Source organism: Sinocyclocheilus grahami, unplaced genomic scaffold, assembly GCF_001515645.1.
Source record: "Sinocyclocheilus grahami isolate Dianchi unplaced genomic scaffold, SAMN03320097.WGS_v1.1 scaffold843.1, whole genome shotgun sequence".
Lineage (NCBI taxonomy): Eukaryota > Metazoa > Chordata > Actinopteri > Cypriniformes > Cyprinidae > Sinocyclocheilus > Sinocyclocheilus grahami.
The window spans coordinates 679,321-692,454 of NW_015506022.1; the positions used below are offsets into that span (position 1 = coordinate 679,321).

The window sequence follows — 13,134 nt, forward strand, 5'->3', positions numbered from 1 at the left end:
TTCTATCTCCATAGGTGGGCCTTTTGTCTTCCATTATAAACTTTGTTCAGGTGCCACACTGATCATGCCTGCTTTGAGGAGAGCATGCTGCTTTTGCCTAACTTACACAGGACAGGAAATGCAAACATATCATGCATACATTTCCATCATACTTCTCTTGAATACACCTGTTTCAGAATTCTACAGCCCTGCCCATCTTGTGGACCCAGCTGCCATCACTACAGGTGCCTCTTGGAGTGGCTTTTATTGTGACACGGCAACTATTCTCGTCATTCCTGACCATCACAAACAAACACGCTAGGGTAAACACAGATGTGCTCATTCAAATACCACCGTGGGACCACACCCCACTCTTGGACTGAAATCTGAACGGAAGGAAATATGTTCTGGTCTCAGGGGAACCTGCACTGCTTTTCTGGCTGATTAGTTGGGGGAGAAAGACTGAAAACCTATGGACTGACATGAATAAGTTCTAAATTGAGATTCTTTATTTAAAGTAGATTGTTTATTTATTAATCAACTTTTCAATGCAGCCAAGTATCTTAGAATCGGAAATCGGAAATGAGAAGAACTGAAGGTCTTGTTAGAGGTCACCTATGTTTATTGGCTTAAGACTACTTCCTAAATCTTGCAGTAATTCAAAGAGAATCGACTCAATTTAGCATTCAAGCTAAGGCTTCTTTATGTTGCTCAGAGCTAAAAAGCTGTGGCCCAGAGGCCTTTGGGACCACCCACAGAAACCCCATTCAGGCACATAAGCCAGATGGAAAAAGCAAAAAAAAAACACATTTGGGGAAGACCGCTTCTTCTAAATCCTACCCATCTGCCTTTGCCACAAAATACTCAAAATGAGGCCTTGAGGCAAGACATACTCCCAAAATCCTGTTTGCTTCCTACAGACCTTCAGAACATAGAAGGTTATGTTATAGGCGGTTCCTGACTTGCACATGGTAAAGAAAAGGTCAAACTATTTTGTTGTACATTTTTCTAGTCTAGGACCTGCTATTATGACTTAATAGTGTCTGACGGATTATTACAGTATTAAACAAACTCGGAGTCTTTCCAGAGATATAACACACCCATTGCTTTACCACACAATGCATTGCCTACTCAAACTACCCAAACATCTCAGCCTGTTATACAAGCCGCCTAAATAGCACTAAAATAGGACTGGAGGGTTAGCATCCATCTTTTATTACCACCTCTAGTGTCTGTGCAAACAACTAGTTCCCTGCTCCAAATTTGTCCTTATTTTCCCCCTCCCTTTAGGCCTGACAATGTGCTAATAGCCTAGCTAACCCAGATGCCCTCTGCTATTACTTCTAAGCTGTTGTTCTTAAATAAACAGCAGACATATGCATGGGATGAAAAGCTGAGCTTTAGGTTGACTGCGTGCTAAATGGTGGCAGAGTCTCATGGGACAGCCTGCTTTGTTTCTTGCCATGTGTGCTAGTTGGTCTACTGCTTTCTTTGACATTGTAATTATCAGTCTGCTCTGGCGTGTCCTAATAACAGGATGCTGTAGAATTGGGGGATGGTACAAATGCTGAAAGCTAATCTTAACTTAAGTTACTTAAGACTTAAGTAACATTTCAAATAAATGTTGTAGTTTGTAAGTTGATGAACTCTCAGATAAAAATGTGCAATGGTACCTTTAGGTACAACAGCTTTTCACTGGGGCAGTAGCCAGTGGGGAAATATTACTACTTTAAGGTACTAATGTGAACCTTTTAGTAGTAGCAGTTGCCCCAGTGCCAAGCTCTTGTACTCCTAAAGGTAATCTTTTGCATTTTGAAGATGCATTTTGTGATTCATGTTAGTAGCAGGTGTAAAGTCTTGGTTGACCACCAAAAATGTATATTCATACCAGGGCCTATATTATAGTCTTTTCTTACCCTATGGTTCATGTAAACCTCTTGTAGAGTTTGGAAAGCAGGGAGTGCTAATCACCTCTTCTCTGTTATTTTAGGAGGCAGACTGTGCCAGACTTGTGATCTAACAGCATGGCTTCTCACCGGCAGCACGATTCCTCACATAAAAGCAGGTGATTTCCACAGCTTAGGGTGTATGGAACACTGTTAGACAAGAGACTTCACACTTGCTCATCTGCACATGGAAGATAAACAGAGACATAAAAATATGCATCCTTTATGAAGATTCTTGAACTTCAGCAGGAAATGTGGCAGTGAATCTTTTCTTGTCTCAATGCTGAATAACTGTTTTCCTACTCCTTTTTTCCCTTCCTTGTCTTTCCCAAGTAACCTCTGAAAATGATTTTCTCCATTTTCCCACGAGTTTCAGTATAACATTATGAGCCCTTTGTGGTTACTCCATCAACTCTGCCTGGCAAGAACCTGGCTGAGGTCTAACAGGGCTTCCAAAGATAATTGAGAGAAGGGCTTGGACTCGCTTTCAGGATATGTGTGACGAGCCAAGCCTTTCCTCATTTTGAAGGGTGATAATCTTAGAATACAACGAATATACCCAGGGAGTTTACAAAACCCCAACCTCAACTAGGCTAGTCTTTCTGACCAAACTAGATGCCCTTACAACATGTTTTGAAGCTATACCAACTGTTTGAAAAAAGTTGACTGATTCCTTCGAGAAAAATTGGAGACCCTTAAAAGTAAAAGTAACCACTGTTAATGAGGCACGGTCTTGATCTAGACCCCAGGAGAGAGCAGACCTTTAACTCGCATCTGTTACAACCTGGCTTAATGGGAATTCAAGATCCAAATGTGGACACAAGTTGAGGCTTGGCAACACAACTTCACTCCACTAGACCAGGATCAAAAATTCGTTGACCTAGTTAGAAAACCTAACTATTAGAGTGTGCACCTTAGGTCATATCCCAAATGTCGTCCTCCAGTCCTTGCCACTATGCCACAGTCCTTGCTTGGCGGTGCCAATGCTTTGGTGACGTAATGCCACATGGACTGTTGGGTAGTAGATCCCTGTGAAGTTTGTACCAGTGCAAGCTTTGCAAATGGACACTCATGTCCAACCTTTTGAATCGTAAAATTTTGTTGACCATACAAACACATGTAAGTGAAGGCCTATAGAGTTGCTCAAAATGACAGTAACCTAAAGAAACACAAATCTTATGAACAACTTTTGTTGCTTGTCATGAACTTGACAATGATTTGGAAGCCAGCAAGGCAAGCAGTGGTTCAGTTATCTTTCAACATCCAAATCAACCACATCTGAACTCACTTGAGTTTATTGACAAGTTTTATATGAACTCATAAGTGTCACAATGTTTTCCTGGGAAAGCAATAGGCACGTTCCATCTTGCTTCCTATCTAAAGGGGCCCACAGGGCCTTTGTGTGGTCTTGCTTGGCTGGTTATTTATGACGTGCTAGTATAACAGGTACTGGCAAACTATTCCGAAACCACTAAAGCCGTTCTTCTGAAGTTGTCCTGTAAAACACAGCTTTGTTTGCCAATTAGAGAGCTCAATGATAGCGTGCATTTTACACCTCAAAAACTATGGTCGGACAAATATTGAGGTGCTGAGATGTAGAAACACAACCGGTGATGATCATCTCAGTTGTCATGGCCATTTGACTTCTGTCTGGAGGACTTCCTTTAAACACAACTTGCCCACCCCACGACTAATTGTCCCAACAAGCTATCCCGATGTCCTAAGTGCTGTAATACACACACTGAGCCAAAGAGTGAGAATCATTGTACTTGCATCATTTACTAAATAGCACAGGCCCATTTTAATGAGCGCAGGTTAATTAAAGTAGGGTCATAATGCTGGCTTTGTCCCCATTTAAGCCAGACTTGCTGATGTCCCTCATTACATGCAGAAGGGCAGATGTGATGTCTTTCTCCCGCACACGTCCATGAGCACAGCTTGGTTTTATAACCATGGACAAAAGTGTGCAGTCATAAGTCTGTCCTCAGCCAATTATCAGAGCGACAAATAGACACTGAGACTTCAATCCGAGAACAAAGACCTTCACACTAGAAGACAAAGAGTGAATTAAGAGACTTGTGCTCAGATTTCTCTCAAATTAAGGTTTTTATTGCATTTGAAGAGTTCGACAAACACAAAATACAGCATAAATGCAATTAAAAGTTAAAGGTTTAAGGAACTTTATATATTCATTACTGATTATATATTACACAGCTCATACACGGCTGTGCTAGCAGAAACATGAATTCTGTATTAAACTTATTATTTTTTAATTATTTTATTACATTTATGAGTAAATAAATATGAATTATAATAACTTATTTATTGAAAATGTCGTTTATCCTATTGCTGTTCTAAATTGCCAACAAAAAACAACAACAAACCACAGGAGGCTACCTATTACACTAATTTTACCATGTTTTGGGTGTTTTCCCATTTCACAGCATGCAAACGCCCCTTAATTGTAGTGAAATCACATGGAGTCTCATGGCTTATTGCTTTTTGATATCTTTCCTCAAAAACAGATGGACACTGCTTGAGATATGTGGCTGAAATATGACTGACCACTGACAACCATCAAGGGTCAAGACAATGGTATCCTTTGAAACTGTCCAGCTGTCTGGACTCCGAGCTCTAAACGTTGCCATTTCCAAGATTTATGGCAACCTTCTTCATCGTCTGAGCTGTGTCCAACCTGCTTGTCCAAAATCAGGATGACCAGGGTCTCTAAACAATAATAAAGCTAAATCTGTCCTCAGTCACAGGCTGCTCCCCCAGGCCACCAAGAAAGAACGATCTGGATCATTCAGTTGGTTCCCCACTACAGCAAAAACACAGCATGCCACAACATCTCATGCAAATCAGATGCATTCACACTGAACATCACAGAAAGGGAACGCTGCTTGTGCAAACAACTTTTACTTCAACTGAAACTTTACTTTCAGTTAAACAGAAATGCTTACTGGGTAATTTCTAATAAACTATATTGTGTCAATATTTTCTGTTGGCATTGAGCACTCTCAATATGAAGGCAGATATTGTCTTTCTACCAGTTGTTTCATGTGTCTTTATGCCCGTAGGGTAAATTCCTACTTGGGTGAGAGATTTTTACAGTAGATTACTGCCAGAGACATTTCTGTTATTTTATATAGCTCGAAATATGTTGTAGATTTCCCCTGCCTGGGCATGTTTTACCAAAAAACATAAAAACGACTCTGAAAATAAAGAAATAGACTTTTGATTGTTTCAGTGAATCGCTTCTTCATTTTTTCCCCTGAGTTTCTGTTGTTGTGGTGGTGCAAACCTAAATCGGGCATGACTTGAAGAAACTCATGTGGGAAAGCTCGGGGGCTGTTTGGTTTACCAGACTGGCAAACCTTTTGAGGGCACTAAAGAGATAAGAAAGCACCGTGGACATTACGCAAAGAAGACCTCTCAGCAGCAATAAAGCTTTTATAGTTTGTATATTGATCTACTTCATTAAACTTTCATTCAACTACATTTGTTTTTAAAACTAAAAAAAGCAAACTTAGGATCTTTTATTGGCATAAATGGACATCTTACTCCAATTACTGATTTTATTGGCTACCATATGATATCAAACTTATATTGCTAAGAAACTTTAAACATACAGTATGACATGCAGGTTTATAAGACAAACTTCTGAAAATGTTGTTAGTTTTTTGTCTAACGTTATGACAATAACACATTTTTAAACAACAGAAATTAGAAAAAACTCGTAGAAATAACATTTACACACACATGACCAGTCCCGAAAGCTCACTGAATCTTGTTTAAATGGATTTTGTAGACATTTTAGAACATTTTAAGACCTAAATCAGCACTTTACAGACTAAAAATGGCAGCTGCAGAATTCAAACCCAACACAGAAGCCATTACTGTGTGCATATCTCTACAAGACAGCCTGTTTCCATTTACTGCAACAGCTCCCATTCAGTGCAATTCAATATTACAGGAATGTTCACAAAAGGCTGCTTATCGACAGCGATAAATTATCCCTGCTGCATTTGAAGACAAGAACAGGGACAGACAGATTTTCATTGGATTATGACAAATGTGAAACTATCAGTCAACGAGAGAGAGAAACAAACCACAGGGGTCTATCTTGTTTGAAAAAAACATTAAAATATGGGTTATTTCATTCATAATTATCATGACAGATGTCGTCAGTATAAGCCAAAACGATAAATCACAATATGCAACCGTTGATGAAAGCATATGGACCTATCATTTGTAATATCTACATGGCATATGGTGCATTTAATATTACAAATATTAAATCCACAGTTCTGTTCATTATTGTAGAATGAATTGATTATTTAATTGGTTCAATATGTAATTATATTGGTAGGATACGCAATACTGCCAAAAGCAAAATGCATTGAAAGTTGTAGAACACAATATTATAAGGCTATTTTAGCCACCAACAGCTATTTCAGTCACTATCTTCTGACAGGTAAACGTGCAAGCGACACGTGAAAACTGAAATGTGAGTTTTCCAACACTTTGAAGTGGATGAAAACTATTCATCCACAATCACTCCATTTTATCCTTCTTAACATTCCACTGCTGGAAAATGCAAGACTGCATTTTCTCCTCAAGATAATTCGCCCCAACATTAAACTGCTGCACGTGTCATTGTTGGCCATATTCCCACACTTCCCCTAATTTCCTGTCTGGAGTCAGTGTTTTCATGGCAACAGGCAAAGGATTGACCTATGAGAACGTTTGTATAGATGCATGAGCGCCAAGACATAAAGCCATGTGCTGACCGGCTTCAATCCGCTGGCTATTCACCCTTTTCTCCCGCTTTCCAACAAGCCTCTAATACCTTCACAGGATTATATCCTGAACTAAATCTTGTGACTCCATAAACAACCTCCATCTGGAACACAGAAAACACTTAGTACCTGCAACACCATTGATACTGTAGTATTTGCATCAAGTAAAAGCCACAATTCCTCAAATGTTTGCTGTTAACAACGGGTTTATCATTATTAAAACTGTTCTAGCAACTTTGCAAAGATATCAATATGTGTATTTGCACTTTACTCAAATATGGCTTGACTAGGCAAACAGCGCATTCAAATGCTTCCAAAAACCTAGTGAGCTGCCAAACTAGGCAGCGTTTTAAGGGATAAAAAATACAGTCCTGACACAAAAGGCTGTACAAGTAAAAGTAGGGGTCGAAATGAAAATCTGCTTCTTAGGAACCTTCATTCGGCCAAAATGGCAATTGATGGCAATCCCAGAATGCATTGTGACAAGCCTAGTGAACCTAGTGTTCAAAACTGCATACTCTTAGTAGGTATGAATAAGTCATTATTTCTGACAGCTAAAATAAAAAAGTATGTACTATATAGTATGAATGTAATCGAGACTTATTATATTTGTCATGTTGTCATTGTCATGTGACCTTCAGTTGCGTCACTTCACTGTCATTCACAACTCCTCTCCCGTGGACTCATGGGATAGTAAGATGTCCACTTAAGAAATTGCGCTGAAAGTAGTAGGTCTTCTGACTTTCCGCTTACTATTTTACGAATACTGTGAATTCGGAAATACTACTCTTTCACATACTTTATATGTTTACATACACATAGTTTTTTGCCTACTATGTAGTAGGGAAGTATGTGATTTCGAATGCAACCAAAGTGAGATCTTTAATGTGATTAATGGTTTACCTAATATTTGTGTGTGTGATTGTATTTTTATGCTTAAGAGCATATTATGTTGTTAGCTTTTAGTCACATGCTAACATCAAACTCTACTGGAATCAATTGTGATTTTAACTCTAGTGCACTTCACATGAAGACTGACAGTGTTGGGTAAAGTTACTTTTCAAAGTAATGCATTTCAATATTGCATTATTCCACAAAAAGTAACTAGTTTTGTTACTTAGCATTAATGCATTTGGTTACTTTTGCGTTACTTTTTGTCACCCAAAGGTTAAATTTTTGGCAACTGTAAAGGCCCTTTCACACCAAAAGTTCAATTAATAAGCCTCAGGCTGAAGGAAGTGCTTCTGTTTCTGCGCTTTACTCTCAATTTCTCTCAACACAGGGACAGAAGAGGTGTCAACGAATAAACGGGAAAGCAAAGTAACTTACGTCACTTATTTCAAAAAGTAACTTTTTGTTCATTTATAAGTAATGTGTTACTTTACTAGTTACTTGAAAAAGTAATCTGATTACGTATCCCGCGTTGAAATTCTTGTAATGCATCACCCCACCACTGAAGAGTGCTATATTTGTTTCACACTCAGAGCTGATGCCTATGTAGGGTGTTTCATTTCAGTCACTTACTGTATGAGGTTCCATGAGCTCACAAGTTTTAGCTAATGCTAGTGACTAGATAATGAAGTTATCTTGTTTTAAGGAGCTCTCTTGAAATGTAGCCCTTGAAATGTTTTTAAGCCATCATAAAACTTGTGCTGTTTTTAGCCGCTAGCTCAGAGAAGTCTGAGCTCCTTGTACAGCTGGGCCTTCGGTTTTGGCTGGAAGCATGTATAAACAGTGCCACTGACCATGCAAGATGGTGTTTTCCCTGTTACTGCCATCCTAAATCCACGAAGCATAAAAATAACCTCCACAAGACACAAGTGCACTGGCCTGCAGACTGCTTATGCAAAAATGAAACTGTATTTTAGGGCTGGGATGTTTCCATTAGGGTAGCCCATGTTTGAAAGCTGTGCCAGAAATTCCAGTACTGTCCTGAGTCTGCCGCAAAAGACAAGGGACAAAGTTCACGTCCTGCTCTGGGTCGGGTTCACAGATGATCTCAACAGCGAGTTTTAGAAAGCACTTGTTATTTACTTGAGATATTTTCTCCATGAATCACTTGCACACTCAAATGCAACGTGAATATCAATAGCAATTATCGGCGAGAGAAAACTAGTGCGTTTAGTGCTTTGTGTTCTTTGGATTTGACATGGCACGTTGGTACAGTGGGCGCCTTGTTAAAAGCATGTGCGTTCACAGAAACGGCTCCAGGAAAGAAGGACTAAAGTAAATAGAAAAGAGGCAGAGAGTGTGTGTTGGAGAAAGTGGGAGTGACTTGAGTTGGCAAAGAGAAGTGAGTCTTAAAGACTTCCAGATGTGGGGCTGGTTGGCAGATGATAAAGAAGAACTTTTGTTGCAAACGGACTATGAATATGAAACCTTGTGAGTAAAGTTACTCCTACCATCAGTTACAATAAAGTCAACAAGAAGTCAACCCTGTTTACTTCCTTAAAGTCATTTACTTTAAATGACTGAAATTGTAGGAAAGAACTTTATTTCATCCATCGAGAACTAATTTGACTGTGAGAGAGTCTCAATAGTACAGGTAGCTGCAGGCTTGGGGATGAAAAATAATGTCAGCAGAAAAAGACATTTATTTCAGAGGCGTTGCAAGTTATTACATTTTGACACCATGCTAAATACTGCCAATATTCTGCTTCACTAGTACACAAGTAAAATGGTACTGGATGCCATTTTGTGTATACTTCAAAGTCAGAGAATCAAAAGAAACCATGCAAGCTTATAAGACGAGTGTATTGATCTATGGTAATCAAGGCTGTTTAAAAGTCATTCTCAGGCGCAATAATAGCAGCCAACAAAAGCAGGTCATGAATGTTTTACGTAATCAAGCACGTTCTGAAAGGCCATGGCTGAAACCATCAATGAGCCACATTTAAGGCATTTCAGATTCAATCTCCTGCACTTGACAGAGGAAACGCAGTGGATCAGATGCCCATTCATCAACAGTAATGGCACGCGAGGGTTTTGTGAAGTGCACGCACAGCACTTTGTTAACACGGCCGTCCTGAAAGCACATTGATCCACTGGGTCGTCTTTATGGAGCGACCTAATTTGATGCCCACATGGGCATCCCACAGAAAACGATCTGTGTAAGGATTATGCAGAGCTGAGATCCTGACTCGCCGTGCCAAAAAATAGCTTTTTGCTAGCGTAGCCTAAATATCGCACCCACGCTCTTCTGATCTTCTAATAAAGTCTTTCCACTGCTTCAGTACTGTCATGGAAGTAGCTGGATTTGGAGCAATATTTCATGCACATATTCATCCTGTAGCCTAGCTGAAGTCAGTTAGCATCCTAGCGTACGTTTACATGACAACAATGTACTAAAAATGAAAACGTTTTTCCTTTGCGTTTTTGAAAAGTTCCATGTACAGACAAGCACATTATCAGAACGACCCCCGATTCGTGAAAATGACTAAAAACGCTGTACTTTCATGCCAGGCCAGTAGTTGGCGATGTCACTTTGTACAGAAACACGCCTGTGCACAAAACTATAGACTAAACATGTAATACGCATGTGCATGACTTCACCATTTTCATAAATTCATGTTTTTGTAGTTTATACGGAGACAATAATGGTATTGTTTACAAAAACTTGCACCTGTTTTTAAAAGTTTGCATGTTCAGGCCCCCAAAATGCTGTTGTTGCATAAATGAACAGCCAAAACGCATAAAAAGTAGTAAAATGTTTTTACTGTAGTTGAAAACGCCCCCCCGAGGCTACTCTGTAGGCGCTTTTCAATGCTTCAACTCAAAGATTTAGTATAAAAATGTTTGAGAACTGATTTAAAATTTTATTACACAACAAAATAACTAAAATGTTAAAGTTCAAATGAAAACGGAATATATAAAAATGACATCGACTTAAAAATATCATCAAAATGTATAATAGCATATCAATGATACTAAGACAGCTTATTTGATTTCAGATAGTTGCCAAGGTAGCATTTCTTATTTCAATTTAGTTTAAGTATTAAAATTTTAATTTTAAAGTTTGTATTTTTACAAACTTAAAAATGTTATATTTTAATTTTAAAGGTTTAGTAATTTTCATTTGATTAGCTTTTTTATGTCTGTATGCTATTCAATTTTAGTTTATTTAATTTTAGTTGTTTCAATACTTTTCCAGTAAATTGTTTTACACATGTATAGTTTCTATTAAGTTTTATTTTTTTTGTTGTTTTAGCACTTCTTAAACTAAAAAAATTGCTTAAATAAAATGCATTTTTTTTAAATATAGTTTAAAATAATTTGTATAATAAATAAATCTTTATTTCAGTTTTTCGGTATTGTTTTACTTTTATTTTTTTTTGTTATTTTAGTACTTCTTAAACTAAAAAATAGCTGAAATCAAATAATTGTAAATAGATTTTATATATTATTTATATAAGTTTTATACTTATAATTTCAAAGGTTTTTTTCGGTATTGTTTTAGTTATCAATAATAAGCATGGTCCAAATACAATTTGGGGAAACTGGTGGCACTTCTCTCCAAAGTGACTTACTACACATACACTCCGTTGAAGCATCTTGAGGTGTCATGCTTAAGTGCACAATGGTGACGGATCAACCCTTGTGTGGTTTCAACAACCCTTCAGCCAAATCTAACCACTAGGCCACAAGCAACTAACGAGTGAAACAGTTTAAGCAACAATACAGCAGTAAAGCGCCTACCATTGGCGTTCTTCCCGCAGATGAGATGCTCATAGTGTTGCAGGACCCCCCAGAGCTCGGCATCATTATTGATGACCCCCTCCAGCGCCTCCGCCGTCAGGACGCAGCCGGGCGTCTCCGCCATCAGCACGCGCACGCCCACCTCCTCCACGAGAGCCTCCATACACGCGGTCAGGCAGATGGCCGCGTACTCATGGATGCGCACCGCGATCCGAGTGTCCACCATCCAGCGGAAAACCCGTCCGACGGAGAACACGAGCCCGCACCGGGCTGACTTCCCCTTGCGCAAGAGCTCTCCAGCGCTCATGTTGTACATAGATATGGCCTTCACAGTGGCCGAGACGCAGTGATCCGCGAGCGCCCAGCTGAGCACCAGACGGATCGCGCTTTGCACCTCGAACCTGGTGCATCTGCAGTGCATGACACTTAGCCGCTGCGCCTCTCTAGAGATGCGGATGAGCGCCCTGCGCATCAGCGCGGCCAGTCTGCGCACAGCCTCCGCGGAGAGCGAGGCGCCCTTCCCCGCGCCTTTACGCACGACCCTCCCCACGTCCTCCTCCGTCCACGGGAACTCCTCCAGCTCCGGTAAGCGTGGGCACTTGGAGAAAATGTCCTCTGGGTCCTCGGGAAGCACTGTGTTGACTGTATCCCAGCTGTTGTTCCTGCTGTTCATAGAGCCGGAGTAGTACCGCCAGTTCCCCCGGTGAGGGGTGTTCACGAACGCCTGCGAGTTTGACTTGGAGGACGACAGGCTTAAGGACTTACACGAGTCCCCTGCTCCATAGCCGGAGTCCAGAGTCAAATCCTCCAGAGTTTTCATGTTCGAGGTGTGTGTTCCTGCCATTTCTGCTGTTTTTCTGCGAGGAACCAGAAAGCAGAGGAGACTTCCCAGCTGCGCGAAGCTCAAGCTGGTTCTACTGGTTCAGCTTCTCTTTGACATTCATGTAGCACAGATACACTACAGACCAAAAATACCTTGTGTGAAAGTTTCAAATGTCCAAGTTACATCTTCCGGAAAAGAAAATGTTTGGGGAAACTTGCTTACCTCACCAAATGTCCATTCCCGTAAAACTAGTGAAGTGCGCAGGTTTCTCTTTTACTCGTATCCAGTTCTTGACAATAATAAACCGAACTGGATTGAAAGTTTCGAGTGGAGATCCATCAATAGAGTCTCAGTCAGACGGTTATGGTCAAATTAATCCTTAAAGGTGATGTGGAGAAGTAGAACGATGTTCATTTCACACCACACGCCTCTTCTTACTGGAAACTCATGACTGAACTGAAAGCAGGAGGGCGAGAGAGAGAGAGAGAGAGAGAGGTGTTTGATTCGCGAGCGAGACGATTCGTTTGAACGATTCATTTGAAATGATTCGCAAGCGTTTGTGAATCTCCATCAAGATGTGTATATCTGCATTAACAGAGACGCAACGTCTACAACTTTCACATATTAGCTACAACTATCTACACTGATTTAAATTCTAGTTTTTCTAGGTTTTACAGTGGCAAATAATTAGGATGTGACACACGCCACACACAGACTTAAACTTGAAAATGCTAGAATAAAATACTCGCCGGTAAACACATTTAAATGGAAGATGGAGGATACACGTATTTGGGAGTAAAACAAAGGCGGAAACAGTTTACAACCTTGATTTAGGCTATATATATATATATATATATACAAAAGACACAAATGTTTGTCTAGAGATATT

General features: G+C 39.8%; 1 protein-coding gene across 2 annotated transcripts in view; it reads right to left on the reverse strand.

Annotated features, from left to right (window-relative positions):
* abtb2b (ankyrin repeat and BTB (POZ) domain containing 2b) overlaps nt 1-12,702 on the reverse strand; it is a 50,775-nt gene extending 38,073 nt beyond the window's left edge. Inside the window, exons 1-2 of one of the 2 annotated variants that reach the window (XM_016247586.1) lie at nt 12,468-12,702; nt 11,423-12,279 (exon numbers count right to left, since the gene is read on the reverse strand). In XM_016247586.1, the coding sequence (XP_016103072.1) occupies nt 11,423-12,266 (844 nt within the window). In that variant the 5' untranslated portion in view covers nt 12,267-12,279; nt 12,468-12,702. Of the gene's footprint in view, nt 1-11,422; nt 12,381-12,467 lie in introns of both variants that reach the window. The other variant, XM_016247585.1, reaches the window with a different exon arrangement.
* Nucleotides 12,703-13,134: the final 432 nt, after the last annotated feature.